At 36.2% G+C, this 16,597-nt stretch overlaps 1 protein-coding gene across 4 annotated transcripts; it reads left to right on the top strand.

Annotated features, from left to right (window-relative positions):
- Nucleotides 1–5,217: 5,217 nt before the first annotated feature.
- Nucleotides 5,218–15,450, top strand: LOC136258104 (cystatin-A3-like). 4 transcript variants are annotated; one of them, XM_066051405.1, is made up of 4 exons: nt 5,218–5,273; nt 10,626–10,719; nt 15,025–15,126; nt 15,187–15,450. In XM_066051405.1, the coding sequence occupies exons 1-4, from the start codon at nt 5,233–5,235 to the stop codon at nt 15,298–15,300; spliced, it is 351 nt and encodes a 116-aa protein (XP_065907477.1). In that variant the 5' UTR covers nt 5,218–5,232; the 3' UTR covers nt 15,301–15,450. The 4 variants fall into 4 exon arrangements, 2 of the variants coding, with proteins under 2 accessions (XP_065907477.1, XP_065907476.1); XR_010702582.1 differs by lacking the exon at nt 5,218–5,273 and adding an exon at nt 6,015–6,033; XM_066051404.1 differs by lacking the exon at nt 5,218–5,273 and adding an exon at nt 6,121–6,152.
- Nucleotides 15,451–16,597: the final 1,147 nt, after the last annotated feature.

The following is a 16,597-nucleotide window of genomic DNA, read 5'->3' as shown; positions in this document are numbered from 1 at the left end:
ATAATATATTTACTCACACCAAGACTCACAGATAATGAATCAATTAGAAATTCAGAATAAAAATTGTAATTATATTACAGGCAAGAAAGTGTTCTCTCCCTGTTTAAATGCCAATTCTATAGTGTTGGCGGATTATAAAACCTTGAAAATATTATATATAAGGGTACAGCTTTTATCAGTATTAAAAAGGTGTGTAATTTAGTATTAGTATTTATTTCAGGGAAAAGGCACAGCCTGTGAATCCTGCTCAATTACATGCATACAAATCAATCATTATAAAAATAATGATGATCAGTCCAATGTTTATCTAAGAGATCCTTGAATGAAGTTAATGAATCAGCATTAATAATGTAATCAGGTAAACTATTCCAGTCATTAATTAGCCTGTTCGAAAATGAGTAAGCCCTTGCAAACTTGTAATTAGTGAGACACTATGCAATTATTTTTGAAGCTATTTAACATACAGCAAAATTTTATTATGGTTGATAACAGAAAGAATTGCAGCATTTGCCGGTTGCCTGAAGTACCCAGTGAGATGTGAGGCCATATACATGGTTGTGTCACAATGATGACAATTAGTATCCTACAATGGAACCTCAGTTATCTGGACCCCACTTATCCAGATTCTCAGTTAACCAAACTAAGGAAATGTAGTGACTATTCTATTAGGGTAGTTGACAAAACTGAATTTTAAAAAAATGTTCTTTATGATATTTTAAGGTTATTTATACAGTTTCAGAGATACAGACTTTTCAGAGTTATGGACCACTCCTGGTCCCATGGGGTTCGGATAACTGAAGTTCCACTGTAGTATGTGTTATAGACAATAGTACAAAACTACTCAGTTTTGCAGTCCAACAAGAACTGGTTGCATACAAACAGAACCCCCTGATATGATGTATCTCTGACTTGTAGTATATACTGCCAAGAGTTCACAATATTTGTCAGGGGGAGAGTGCCTAACTGCCAATATGGTTTGTACAAACATACAGTGAATGCTGCAAGTTCAATTTTGAGCATATGCACATGCACCTCTATCCTGATTCTACTAATGACAAATGAAAGAACTGTTCATAGGTGATGATTGGCATTCAAGCCTTTCTTCTAAGAAAAGCCTGAGCTCTGAGGTGCTACTTGTAGCAGTGCCTTTGCTGAAAGTGTTCCAATTAGACACTCTCCCCCACACAAATATTATGAACTCTTGACACTGCAAATGGCAGTGGAAGATTGTAAACTTTATAATGATTGTCTGCATACACAGGATGTATGATTAAACTACATTTACCAATTAAAAGCTTTACCAACCATAAATAATTCTTTTGTAAGACCATCTTGAGATAAGTCAACATGCACATAACCTTTGACCCTCAGATATGTGAGTGATGCTTATTCAGGAAAGCATGTTATGAAAACATGAAAAGTGTGTCCTAAATTATCAGAGAAATACTATAATCACTTACATAGCTAATTCTACATTGGGTAGGTTGCAGAATATAACAGGCTTGCAGTTTATATATATAGCTTCTGTAACATTAACAGTACTTTATGGGATGCTTAATGGACACTCAGGGTCTGATCATGATTAATTGCTTGATAATTTTGTTTTGAAGATTATGAACAAAGTTATAATACTGTGTTATGCACTTTTAGAAATGGGGAATATGACTAAACATAGGGGTGCTTTTTCTCTGCGACTCCCTTTAGGGAGTTACCTGAGCACGCTTGCAGGGGAATTTTTGTAACACGTAACTGTAGGGGCAGTGTAATCAGGTGTGTATGTGTGTGTGTGTGTGTACGTGTGTGTGTGTGATTGTGTGTGTGTGTGTGCGTGCGTGCGTGCGTGTGTGTGTGTGTGTGTGTGTGTGTGTGTGTGTGTGTGTGTGTGTGTGTGTGTGTGTAAGTGTGTGCGTAAGTGTGTGCGTACATGTGTTTACATGGCTTAATCGTTTTCCTTCTTGTTTCTTAAGAAAGGAAAACTACAAAATACTGGTATCTTTGATGTGATGTACATGTTAAATATGATAAGAAAAGGTACAACATTACACTTTTGAGGATACATGATACATATATAGGGCTAACAAGTACAGCAGCAATGAACTTTGACTAAAGGGTTTTTTATTATAATTTCATCATACAGAGGTTCACTTACATAGTTTGCAACATGATAATAAAACTGTTCTGTTCTGTTCATGTCCATTCATCTTCCTATATCAGTAATCAATAAGTGTAGCATTAAAATAATTAGAAGATAAAAAGGTTTCATCTGATACTCAACACTAGAGAGCTCATGGTTTTATGAAACTTGCAAAATGAATTTTCTCTGACTTGTGCAAAGCTCTTCATCATGGAGAAATCTGCTAGATGAAGCACTGTTAAAACTACAGTACTAGGACTGGACTTGATATCCATTGTTGGAGCTGAATTGCATGTGCATGCTTAATCTTGCTGCTATTATTAAATTCTAAAGCCTTGCGTATGTGTGTGTACATGTATGCACTGTGTGCTTTCTGGTATTCAACTCATCAATGCTTGTTGTATAAATTTATCATTTCAGCAAAATTGAATTTGAACTTGTTAATTTAACCACTGCAATTCTTTATGTGCAAATAAAACAGTTGTGAGCATTGCTTATTTATTCAGTTACAAGTACATGTACATCATGAATTTCATCACACAATTGTATGGATGCATACTTGCTGCAAAAGTTCATAGCTACATACATGGTTAACCTGTCTAGTTTAGAATAGCCATACAGTTATTATTATTACTATGTAATTGCAATTTCTTAACTGAACTACATGGGTACTCATCACTGTCACTGATTACCACAGCTCTTGATATAAATGCATACTCTTGATATGTGACCAGGCCTGCGAAAACAGGGAATGTGGGCACAAACTACACCCCATCACTCTACAGGTCATATCTCAGTATTGGAGAAGTATATGTCCATTCTGTAACTTGTATGATGCTGCTTACTAAGAGCTGAAAATGGCAATACCATAGCATAATAGTACAAAAAGTTATGAGTGATGAAAGTGTGAAAAAGTAGGCAAACTTCATGTGCCCACATGCCCTATTTTTGCATGCCCGGTCACATATACTGATCGGGTAAAATATTGTAATGTTTACTTAACTGGTACTCTGTATCTAATCTGTTAGCTAGCTAACTATAGTTAGAGAACTATGTATATTGTACATGTATTTTACTGCACGATTATCGAAGAAGGCACAATTATAACTGCTATAGTATATTCTTTATACTACAATAACTATGTCAATGATACAAGGTATGTGTGACTGTGCATGTGAGAGAGATTGTGAGATCAGGAAAATAATTATATAGGTCAGTTAAATGGCTAAAATTGACCATAATTTATGTAGATTAATTTATTATGTAGCAGTCACACTACTGGCTATTGACAACCTGTAAATTAAATAGTCATCATGCTCCCAGACCCTGTATCCTGTATTTTACTTTTCAGTTGAAACTCAGTTTGAAAAATCCTAGGCATGCCCCTGTCTCAACACACTGTTTTGCTATGTACTAAGTTCTTTGTACTAGGTGTTTCATTCTGTGAACACTGATGTACTGGCCTGTATTTTCAGCTGTAATGGTTACAATTGAGATTGGTTGCTTAGGGCACTTTACACCTGCAATGCTGACCAACATATCTCATGCATGTAAGCTACCATTCAGAGCCATTGTTTGATCAAGCTGCCAGAATTACAATATCCTGCTCATACAGAATTTGCAATGCTGACTCCTCAGAACTGTAGGATTCTTTTTGTGTGTGTATTTGCTTTGCCAAGGCTCCAGCAGCTTTAAAGCTTCTTGATACCCCTGCATCTACGCCCATTTCCTCTACACTATAGACTTAAATCATAAGTCGTATAAATCAATCAGTTAAATCAAATGTTGTAGAATATCAGTACATCAATATAACTTTATGTGCAAAATCACAGTTTATGTTCAATGAAAAAAATGATGGCATCTTCTTTGAGTGACTTACCATAGCTAATCTTTATGAAATAAACTAGTTATGTAGATTAATCACCAGTTCTATAAAAAGAACAGAAACAAGTATAAGAGAATTTAAACTGTAGTAGGGATCAACTAGAATTATAGTGCACCAATAAAAAGTACTGAAACAAGCTTGAGTTAGTATATTATGACAGCAAATTATTGTAACACAAAAAGAAGTGAATATCCCTACTGCATGTGCATATCAATTATGGAAACTCCGCAACACAGTAAGGATATTCACTTCTTTTTGTGATACAGTGATTGGCTGTCATAATTATACCAACTCAAGCTTGTTTTAGTACTTTTTATTGGTGCACTATATTCTACCCCTGCTCTAGTTTAAAATTCCTAATATTTTCTTATACTTGTATATATACAGTATACAAAGGGGGAGTCAGTGCCCCCTTTCTTCAGAAATTTTGGTGTTGCTCATTGAATATAGCTAGGTACCTTGGACATAATTCAAACATTTTTGATGCAGTTTATAACTGTGTATAATATACTGAACCTGTCTCTAACAAATTTATACCCATTATAGGCATAAGACAAGGTGAACTACTGTAGGAGGGTTAGAGTCTACATTTTAAGGATGCCAGCTTAGTTCCAGCATTGGTATAGAATAAAACTTTGTTATATACCACATTATTTAAATTGTTAAAACACATCCACGTACATTTATAATTTTGTAAAAAATAATTATAATAGTTTTTTTATGGAACAGTTTGGCATTAACAGTTGTACAGGCTACCACTTTGTCATCATTTAGGTATTTGTATTGTAATTAAGTATCTTTTTTGCTGGTGTGTATATTTGTGTTGTTGTGTATTTTTGTATACTGTTTACAGGGCTCCACTGAACTCAGCTTAAGCTGAGTGGACTCCCTGTTTAAATATTACAATTACAATTACATTTATACTGTAACTTAACAGAGTACAATAGAACAGTCGGCCATTGGCCATTTTCCGACCAAGTTATTATTATTATTATTATTGGTTAAATAGGGCAGACAGCCGAGGCTGATTAGGCCCTACAAGGTACAAGTAAATACATTACAAACATTCAAGTATGGCCTCTGAAAATTTAGTTAAATTGTCCATTTCTATCAGTGGTATTGGTAGTGCATTCCATTCTCTGATCGTCTTTGGGAAAAAGCTTGTCATATATGCAGTGGTACTTGTGGATGGTATCATTAGGTGGAATGGGTGATGTTGTCTAGTATGTGTGGTGGTAAAGTGATAGTAGTCAGGTAGAGATAAGCCAATCATGTCGTGCATTGTTTGGTAAAAGATGTTTAGTCTTTGTTGCTTCCTTCCCTTTGCTAATGGCAACCAATTAAGCTGTTCCAGCATAGTACTGACACTACTGTGATAGTTATAAAGGACCCATCTTGCAGCACGCCTCTGGACGTTTTCTAAAAGTACTATTTGTACAATGTAATGTAGGTCCCAAACAACACATACGTATTCCATTAATGGTGGAACTAATAATAAGTATGCAGATGTCTTGATATCAGTTGAACATTTAGTAAGGTGCATGGCGTTTAACATCCTTGTAGCCTTACTAGCAACATTATAGACCATGACAGGTGATCATCCAACTTCGCTCCAAGGTACATATGTTGATGGGTTACAGATAAAATGGACCCGTAGATAGAGTAGTTTACAGTTATAGGAGTAATGCTGTTGACCATTCAATGTAGACATTGGTCGGCCATTTGTGCCGATCAAATTTTTCAAAAAACTGTAATTCTCTATTATTGGTCTTATTAATATGTTATGTTGTCGTATCGTTACCTTTCCTTACCGAAGCTATTTAATCGCTGCGTGAAGACTTGATCACGTCGAAGCATCGCCTCGATGCGCATGCGTAAGCTAGAGCACTGCACCTCGTTTTTACCCCGATTATCGATTGTGGGTTACAATCGATGTTGTGAAGAAGAGTTCATTACACTGACTACACGAGTGGCGCTTTCCAGGAGAAGAAGTAAAGTAATTTGCGAAGTGGAGGTACAATATTAAGTATAAGATAGCAATTTCATGGTTAGAATGTGTAGAGAATGCACTGGCTGGAGAGAGTGGAATGAAAGTCAGGTGATACAAGTGATCTGCATGCGGCAAGTTCGAGAGTAAGTTTTTGATCTATTACAATTCACAAGAGAAACTTTAACAATAGCCACAGTAGCTAGTTGGATAGGTATAATTCAATCTGTGCTGACTCAACACCACTTGTAACAAAGCATTTGGCCCAGCAAAGTCTACAAACTGGCTGTGCAATACATTGATTCATAGTTTGTTTTTTTTTTGTAAAATGTGTATGCAGCAATACAAAGTTTGTACATTTATTACTAATAAACACAACTAATTCTCTGTAAATGTATGTGCATAAAGTTCAGTGATAAGTAGTTGAAAGTGGTCTCAGATTTGATTTCAGAGTGATCCCTTTTCAAAATTTTCCTGGGGGCATTCCCAGAAGGCTTGTGCTTCGCACTGTGGGGTGTGCTTCACACACCACAGTAGTACACCTCTGTCTTAATATTGCCATGCAATTTCAGAAATAGCCACTGGCAATCAAATTTACTTTTGATTGACCACTGTCTGAGCAATACTTTTCCCTCATATTGTACACTATAATAAGTGTAGACAAAGGTACAGTACCAAGCAAAGCCCTACAGTATGCATGCACAGTATTTGAGCTATTAGCTTTTCCTGTTTCTCTCAACATAACTTTCTTGAGAATTCACTATGGATGCCATATCAATGATAAGGAAATTGTGGATTCTTTACTAGAGTGCTTCATGATTATTTTACTAGAGTGTACCATTATAATTATATCTGTTACAAGTGAACACACCATGCATACTCCATCATAACCATTTGAAAGAGTCATAAGAGTAACCACTAATCACTCTGTAATTTAAGCAAAGTTGGCAACAAAAATAACACATACGTATTTTTTAATCTTGTACAATGTTGTGCCATGTGATTTTCACTCACATGCAATACTGTACATACTGCAACCTTATTTTTGGATATTCTACCTGCACACCAAGTTACAATAAACTGCAAAGAGAATCAACCAGAAGAGCTAGTAAAGTTTCCTCATCATTAATTATTGGTTTAGTATTTCATTAAACAAATTATAGAGAGACAGGAAAATAATTAGCTCAAATGTCATGCTGTATATGCCTTTGTCTGTTATCCATCACACATAGCTGTATTCACTATTTCTTAGTCAAGGTACTGTAGCTAGCAAAAAATCACATAATAATTGCAAGATGGACTTGATGTATATATCTCTTGTGTACATCATTCACACAAAAGGAAAACAAAGGTCTGGCTGCATCAGATTACTACAATTGTTCACAAATCAAAACTTAACTATTATCTATTATGAAAGTGCAAATTTAAAAGTGTGACATGAAGCAAAAGTTTGAGCATAATATTATGAGCATAACAGGTTATTTCTTTAACACTGCAGCATAATAGGGAAAGTTAAAGCACAACAGGCTGATATCTAGTGACACTTAAAAAGCATGAGTGACCACGAAATGTTGGGTAAATGCCAAATCTTGTACAGTAGCATTATCTATATTCAACAAAATCAATGTTGAGAAAATAATATGTTGGTATTCATAGCTGCTTATATACATGTAAGAATAATGGACATAGGTATATATGTGTGGTGTAAATGCAAAGTATGAAATAAAGCACTACTGCATGCATGATATTTCAGTTAAAGTATTCATTTTTATCTTTCTGCAGAAGTGAGTCAAGTGGCTATTAATGCCATGTCAATGATAAGTGAATTCTTTACTAGCAAGTAATACTGTTATCTGCAATACTGAATAAACACAGGCATAGCAATATATGTGTACCGTATTATGCAAAGCACACTCTGGCAGTCAGGAGCATGCCTCCACAAAAAAATGTTTTGAAATTTTAGCCTTCTGAGATCAATAATAGATCTTAAGGCAATTCTATACACTGACTGCTCTATCAGTACAACTGCCTGTTCCATTAGAATTTTTGCTAACTAAAATCAGTAAATTAGCCCCCCTCCCCCCCTTGGATGTTATGCCTATGACAATAAAAGTTTATGTTACATGGCGTCAAAAAATCACTATGTGTTTTAAAGTATCGAAAGTTGCAACACAAGAAGATCCTTGTTTTCTTTGTACATTATGTAAAGGCAAAGGTATTATATTATGTAGAATTCATCAAAATTAATTATAACAAACGGGAAAACTCTAGCAGCACTGTATTTACTTGGGATATTGGTCAGCAGCTAAATCATATGACAAATGACTACAAGCATAAGCTTGTATTAGTATACTCAGTCAAGTATAAGTCCCGGAATATATGCATGCTATTCATTTACTTGATGCTTATTTTGTGGACTTCAAGTATTGACCTATTATTGTAAATGTTTATGCTCATTAATATTATAACAAGCAAAACTATAGAAAGAATTCTCACTGCACCTTTACTTGATATTGATCATTTGAAAGGAGCTTGAGCATGTTAATAACAATGTAGCTACTGTACAACCAGCAACTGCTTGTAGTATTGTATTTATAGCTGCACTGTACATTTGTGCTAGTTATCTTGTGATAACGTTATAAAGTAGTCATCCAAATGACTCTAATAAGCTTGCACTATGTATATCTACTTGGTGTGTGATGTACTATAAAAGCAATCGCAGGGCAACAAGTAACTATATTATGTGACCTGATTTTGGAAAATCAGTCTTTATGTCACATTTGACAACTCAATTAATATTTATGACCAAAGTTACAATTGTTAGTCAGAACCTTGAATTACTACAAATTCTGAGAAATAATCTAACAGGTGCCAAAATGTCTGAGCGATAACGCAGTGAATATTATAATTCACATGTGACATTAAGACTGATTTTCCAAAATCGGGTCACACACACACACACACACACACACACACACACACACACACACACACACACACACACAATCTAAAAATAATATAATCTAAAAATAATATTTTTGTGTGAGTTCTGCTATAAAAGGTGAATGACTGTAGGTCACATATTTATGATTGCATTATCAGAGTATCACAAAGTTTCTCCTTGCTGCTACTTCTGAGTTACAAACTGTTCTTGTCTTTTTGTATGCCTTTGTGCTGTTACAATAGTTGGTCTTGCTGAAGCTGCTGAAAACCCACAAGTACAAGTTTAAAGCTGTACAATAGCATACAAGAGAGTGGGATTTCCATGGCCCGAGCTCTGGAAGAACATTTAAAACATTTGTTTAATTTTTCTGCTGGTATCTCCAATCAACAAGTTTGAAGCGACATACTTAAACCAAACGGGAGTTGCTTGAAGGTGACCAACTTAGACACGTTCCAGCATATAACATAGCTGTTAAGCAACCATAGTAAAACTTCGTCCTGGAAAAATACTACTTTTGTTGCATATATTGGATGCATGAAGTCCATGTTTGCAATTCAGCAACTGTCCTTTTTGAGTTAAGCATGTGCCAAAATGTGCAATACAATGTACGCTGTATATTGTACATTTATGTATAGTTACTTGTTGAAAGTACCTTATTAACAAAGGATGGTGGATACAAGTATGTGTGGTGGCAAACAGACAAAGCCCTAAATGTGACCAGGCCTGCAAAAATAGGGCATGTGGGCACAAACTACACCCTGCCATATAACATCTTATATGGCAGTATTGAAATAGAATATTTTCGTTCTGTAACTTGTATCTTGTAGCCAACTAAATATTTAATAAGTGGTGAAAATTCACGGCCATCAAATAATGGAATGCAAAGTTATGGCATATCAAAGTTTGAAAAAGTAGGCAATTTATATATGCCCACATACTGTACACCTAGCATGATATTTGAGCTATTTGATTTCCTGCTTCTTAAGAAATGATGAAGTAATTAATGATAAGGAAATGCAATTGAAAGGGCCAGAGGCAAATGGGGACAAGTGCTATGTGAAAATTCAAGTGACCAAATAGTGGACATTAAAAGAATTTTGAGACATAATTGAATTATTGTGATATTTGCTAAAAAATAAGTTGAGACTGCCATGAACTTTTAAATTCTGTTGTTTACTTTAGTGACAACATTGTTCATGTGATTAAAACAATCCATTCTAATTCTTAGAAAATGGAAAATCTAAAATGGAACATGTCCCCTTTCCCACTGACCCCTTAAATTTACGAGTGAAGATATTTATGTATTATTTGTGAGTGAAAGTTACATGAAACAAGTCACGCAACATCACACAAGAAAAGTGCATTTATGCGACCATTAGATTGATGCAGTGACTGGTTTGTAGCTACTACATAATATTGTATTATAGCTAACTCAAAATAGTGCATGAATCACAATGAATGTTTGTAATATGATTTCCTGGTTGTGTCTGAAAGTGATTCCAAAAATATGAAAAAATTCCCTGATAAGTTTTCCTTGTTTGTGGTAGCTCATTTTGTCCTTGCATTCATCACCTTATATAAAAGACTCTCACCTTGGCATCTGACTCATTTTAGAATCAGGATAACCAGTGAGATACTGTAACTCTTGTTTTTGAAAACACTTTTATTCCCTTAGACCCTATTATAAAATGTGCAGCACAGATAAGGTGGAAACTAAAACTGGTGAATGGACTCCCTTACAAATATCACCACAGGTTGTAGCTGAATCGGTGAGTAGTATGTGTATCTGCAGATCAGACTTTTATTTACATATAATTTAGAATGTTAAAAGTTGCCACAAGTATATTTGCACTGGCATGAGATCAGCATGGATGAATTTTTAAAATAATCTTCTGCTGAGGGGTAATTACTCAGTATACAAACTAAACTACTGGACCTTTCATGATCGGTTGAACAAGAGTCCTAAGGACTGCTAAGAGTAGTGCCTAGCCATGCAAACAGAATCCTTTACAGTATGGATTCATCAGTATTCAGGGACAGTGTTCATAATGATGCTATCAGAGAGCCAGTAATCAAGACACACGGTAGTGTGTCGTGCGGCCCAAGAAGCCGGCGCGCCACATTGAGTATATTGACAGGAAGAAAGAAAAGGCGATTTTCACACCTTTGTAGCTCCGTGATCCTTAATCCAATTGGATCCAGTTTCGCTGCAGAGGTGCCCGCCATGTAGGCCACCTCACATACCAAATTTGAAGAAAATGGCCTTAGCCATTTCCGAGATATGAATGCCCAAAATTTCGTTTATATTTCTTCGCTTTTTTTTCTTCTTATTCTTCATCTTTTCGCACACTTTGAAAAATTACTATAAAACACAAACGCGTAATCAGATCACCTTGAAATTTGGCACACAGAAAGGGAGTCCAAAGGCGAATCCTAGCATCAAATTTGGTACAAATCCGATGAACGGTTCAGGAGTTATGACTGATTATTCGCGTAAAACAAGATCGATTTGTTGTCACGCCTACAGGGTAAACCGCTTCATGGGATGAGTTGAAAATCGGTGTGTGGATAGCTCAACCATTATAGGAGTGCCTTTTGGTGGTTTGAAAACAATCGAAATTAAGATCATGGAGATATGACACGAAACCGAAGGTGTGTAACAATTGCTCGATCGAGATTCGTGAATAAAATTACCAATAATTTTCATGCCTACCAGGCAAACCGCTTAGAGCAATGAGTTGAAAATCTGTATGTGGCTGGAATAATAATCATAAAAAGTCCTTGTAGTAGTACAGTAGGATCAGATTACAAATCATTGAGTTATGATTCGAAAGCCAACTACGTGTAGCAAATGCAAGATCGAGATACTCTAATAGAACAGTCACCCTAATAGAGCACTCAGTTACGTTTATGACTTGCCTCCATTATAGAATTTTCTATTACATTGCAAGTTATTCTGTAGGGGGTTCAGCTGCAAACAGTTAATTTTATAGACAGTTCAGCTACAAGCCAAATCACCCTGTAGAGAGTTCAGCTACAAATGTATCACTGTAGAGATTCAGAACATTACAAGTCACAGTGAAGAGAGTTCAGCTATAAACAAGTCATGCGCCCTGTAGAGAGTTCAGCTACAAACAAGTCACTCTCTACAGAATTCAGCTACAAACAAGTCACCGCGTAGAGAATTCAGTAACCAAAAACCACCCTGTAAAGAATTCAGCTATACAAACAAGTTACTCTATAGAGAGATCAGCTAGACAAGAGAGAGTTCACAGCTAGAAGACGTCACCTTGTAGAGAGCACAGCTATAAACAAATCACCCTGCAGTGAGTTCAGCTACAAACAAATCACACTGTAGAGAGTTCAGCTAGAAACAAATCACCCTGTAGAGAGATCAACTACCTTGAAGGGAGTTCAGCTAAACCACCCTGTAGAGAGTTCAGCTGCAAACAAATCACCGTGTAGAGATTTCGACTACAAACAAATCACTTCGTAGTGAGTTCAGCTACAATCAAATCACCCTGTAGAGATTTCAACTACAACCAAATCACCCTGTAGAGAGAAACAAGTTACAGAGATCAACTAAAAGGATTCACCTTGTAGAGAGTTCAGCTCCAAATAATAAACCACCCTGTAGAGAGTTCAGCTGCAATGAAACCATCCTGTACAGAGTTCAGCTGGAAACAAGTCACCCTATAGAGAGATCAGCTAGAAACATGCCACCCTGTGGAGAGTTCAGCTATGAACAGATCACCCTGGAGAGGAAATGAGCTACAAACAAGTCACCCTGTAGAGAGATCAGCTAGAAAAAGTCACTTGTAGAGAGTTCAGACACAAAGAAACTACCCTTTAAAGAGTTCAGCTACTAACAAATCACGCCTGCAGAGGGTTCAGCTACAAAAAATCATCCTGTAGAGAGTTCAACTACAAACAAATCACCGAGCAGGGATCTTGACTGCAAACAAATCACCTTGTAGAGAGTTCAGCTACAAACCCTAAGAGAGTTCAGCTACAACCAAATCACCCTGTAGAGAGATCAGCTAGAAGAAGTCACCTTGTAGAGAGTTCAGCTACAAATAAACCACCCTGTAGAGAGTTTAGCTACAAAGGAACCATCCTGTACAGAGTTCAGCTAAAAACAAGTAACCCTATAGAGGAATCAGCTAGAAACAAGTCACCCTGTAGAGAGCTCAGCTCCAAATAGATAAGTTTAGCTACGAAAAGATCACCCTAGAAAGAGTTCAGCTTGAAACAAGTCACCCAGTCGAGAGATCAGCTAGAAACAAGTCACCCTGTAGAGATATCAGCTGGAAGAAGTCACCTTGTAGAGGGTTCAGTTACAAACAAATCATGCTGTAGAGAATAATTCATTTACAAAAAAATCACCCTGCAGAGAAACAAGTCACCCAGTAGAGAGATCAACTAAAAACAAGTCACCCTGTAGAGTAATCAGCTAGAAGAAGTCACCTTATAGAGAGTTCAGTTACAAACAAATCGTCCTGTAGAGAGTTCATTTATTAAACAATCACTCTGCAAAGAGTTCGGCTGCAAACAAATCGCCCTGTAGAGAGATCAGCTACAAACATATCACCCTGTAGAGAGTTCAGTTACAAACAAAACACCCTGTAGAGAGATCAGCTTGAAACTATACACATTGTAGGGAGTTCAGCTACAAGCAAATCACCTTGTAGAGAGTTCAAATTACCCTGTAGAGAGGTCAGCTACAAACAAATCACCCTGTAGAGAGATCAGCTAGAAAAAAGTCACCCAGTAAAGACTTCAGCTACAAACAAATCACCCTGTAGAGAGTTCAGCGGTGAAGAAATCACTCTGTAGAGGGTTCAGCTAGATACAAGTCATCCAGCAGAGAGATCAGCTAGAAGAAGTCACCTTGTAGAGAGATCAGCTAGTAACAAGTAACTTTGTAGAGAGTTCAACTACAAAGAAACCATCCTGTAGAGAGTTCAGCAACAAACAAATCACCCTGTGGATAGTTCAGCTAGATAAACTCACCCTGCAGAGAGATCAGCTAGAAGAAATCACCTTGTAGAGAGTTCAGTACCAATGAACCCACTCTGTAGAGAGTTCAGCTACGAACAAGTTACCCTATATAGAGAGTAGCTAGAAAGAAGCCTGTAGAAAGCTCGGCTACAATCAAATTACCTTGCAGAGTTCAGCTACAAACAACCACTTTATAGAGAGATGAGCTAGAAACAAGTCACCTTGTAAAGAGTTCAGCTACAAAGAAACCATCCTGTAGATAGTTCAGCTACATTTCAAGTTACCCAGTAGAGAGATCAGCTGCAAAGAGATTATCCTGTGGGGAATAATTGGCATGTAATAAATATATACTAATAAAATCAACAATAGTTGAAGTATTAAAAATCTTCTTTAAGTTCTTTTCTTCTTACTGTGGTAAAGAAAAAACAGATGGGTTAAAAAATCCCCAAAGCCAGCCCAGTATACAAATACAAAAAGAAGTGATATCTAATCAAAAACAGCCAAGCTGTAAAAAAAGAGTGCGGCCCCCAAAAAGGCCATGGTGAAAAAAGATGTGAAATCCAATGTGGCAGCCAAGAAATGGCTGTGATGGTAGGTTAATTGGTAAACATTTTAATAACGACAATTCAGGTGAATTTGGTGCCAAGACCAAGCAGCACTGAATTCACCTGAATTGTCGTTATTTAATTTTTTACCATTAACCTACCATCACAGCCATTTTTTGGCCGCCACCTTGGATTTCACATATTTTTTCACCATGGTCTCTTTGGGGGTCACATTTTTTTACAGCTTGGCTGTTTTTGATTAGATAATACTCTTTGTCTGAAACTGCTATCACACTAGGGACCTGTGAGAAGGCTGTACAGCTTGTAAGTACCAGAAATGATAACCTCTAAATTGAAAATCAGAAAAACTTAACATGAGTATACAGTATATGTATGCAGCTTTTCTGATCTGTTAATTCCACAGTTCATCAAATAAAACATGTACAAAAAATATGCTGAGTGTATTATGGTAGCTTTGTTTTCTTTTTCAACAGTGAGTACAAGTATACACTGTATATTTTTCAACAGGTGAAAGCAGAAGCAGAGAAGAAAATGGGGTATACTTTTGACACATACGCATCTATGGAATTTCAAACACAGCTTGTGAACGGAACAAACTACAGGATTATAGTAAGAAGTTGCTGGTGTACTGTATTGCCAGGAACATGTATTTACCCACACTTATAATAGTTAAAGGTTAAAGACATTCTGCCTGGACTAATTCAGATTACTGTCAACCAAAGTTTGGAGCCAATAACATACACACTCCTTGATGCGGAAGAGTGGATTCCACATCCTAAGTGATCATCAACACTGGAGATGTTAAACTGTTGTAGTGTAGAGCATGTATAAAGCTTAACTGAAACATTAATTTTAGTCTATAGCTGCTGTAGTTACCATAATATTACACATTGTTGCAATTTTTGGTAGCTATGAATTCACTGGCAAACGTGATGTTATTGGTACTATACAGACTGATTAATCAGATAATGGTTAATCAGAGACTAAGAGACATAGAAGGTTAAGTGTACTGAAGAGTAAAGTGCTGTGTATAGTAATTCATGCCAGAAATGGACTAGTGTTAATAAATATTCGCAGCAAGTTAATGTTGACACACATTTTAGTGCATTTTGAGTAGTGTTGTTTTGGTTCTAAAGTACTAGAACTAAATACACTTTTAGTACAGCTATTTAATTTTAGTTTTGGTACACTAGAACTAAACTAAATTTATGAATAATTTTGGTTCAAAAACTATAACTAAACTAAAATTCTTTAAACTTCTGGTTCAAGAACTAAAACTAAACCAAAACCTTTTCAACTTTGAGTTCAAGAACTGGAACTAACTAAAAGGTTTCATGTAATCCTATGCCTAAAAGATTATTCCTATTAGCACTTTTCTTTGAAGATGTTGATGCTTGCAAATGATACACATACCACAAATGTGTTACCATTGATTCTGCTGATTAAGCATTTTTCTTTCTGCTATTTAAACTCAATTATTTAAAGCATTTGTTTATTTGTATAAAATGGCAAGTGGAGGTGGAAGACCAAAGTCAAGTGGAGTATGGGGCTACTTTAGGTTTGATAAGATCAATGACAAAAGTGTGTGTGATGTAAAAACTAATGATGGTTCAGTTTGTGGTAAAAAATTTAAAGGCCAGTCTTGATGAACTTGCCTGGGACAACCTTACTGCAACACAGTGGAAGCATTTAGAATTCATTCAACAACTACTTCAGCCATTTGCTCACCACACTAACATCACTTCAGCCGAAAACAGCACAACCATTGTAATGGTTATTCCTGTCCTTAAAGAACTAAACCTGCACTTTGAAGAAATGTGCAAAACCAGTGGAGTAGCTGTAGTATGAAGGAGAATGCTTATCGATTTAAATCGAAGATTTATGTTTGCTACCAATCCTGATATGCCTAATTTTGATCCAGTTTATGTAGCAACCACTTTGGTAAACCCTGCATATCGTAAGATACTGAATGATAAACAGCTAGAAAAGGCAAAAGAGTTCATATTACAACTAATGCATATTAACAGACACGCTGAAGAAATGGAACAATCGTCACCAGGAAGTCAAGAAAATGACAATG

The sequence above is a fragment of the Dysidea avara genome, chromosome 6 (genome assembly GCF_963678975.1).
Source record: "Dysidea avara chromosome 6, odDysAvar1.4, whole genome shotgun sequence".
NCBI classification, from domain to species: domain Eukaryota; kingdom Metazoa; phylum Porifera; class Demospongiae; order Dictyoceratida; family Dysideidae; genus Dysidea; species Dysidea avara.
The sequence above is the reverse complement of the archived record's forward strand: the minus strand, read 5'-3'. Positions and strand labels throughout refer to the sequence as shown.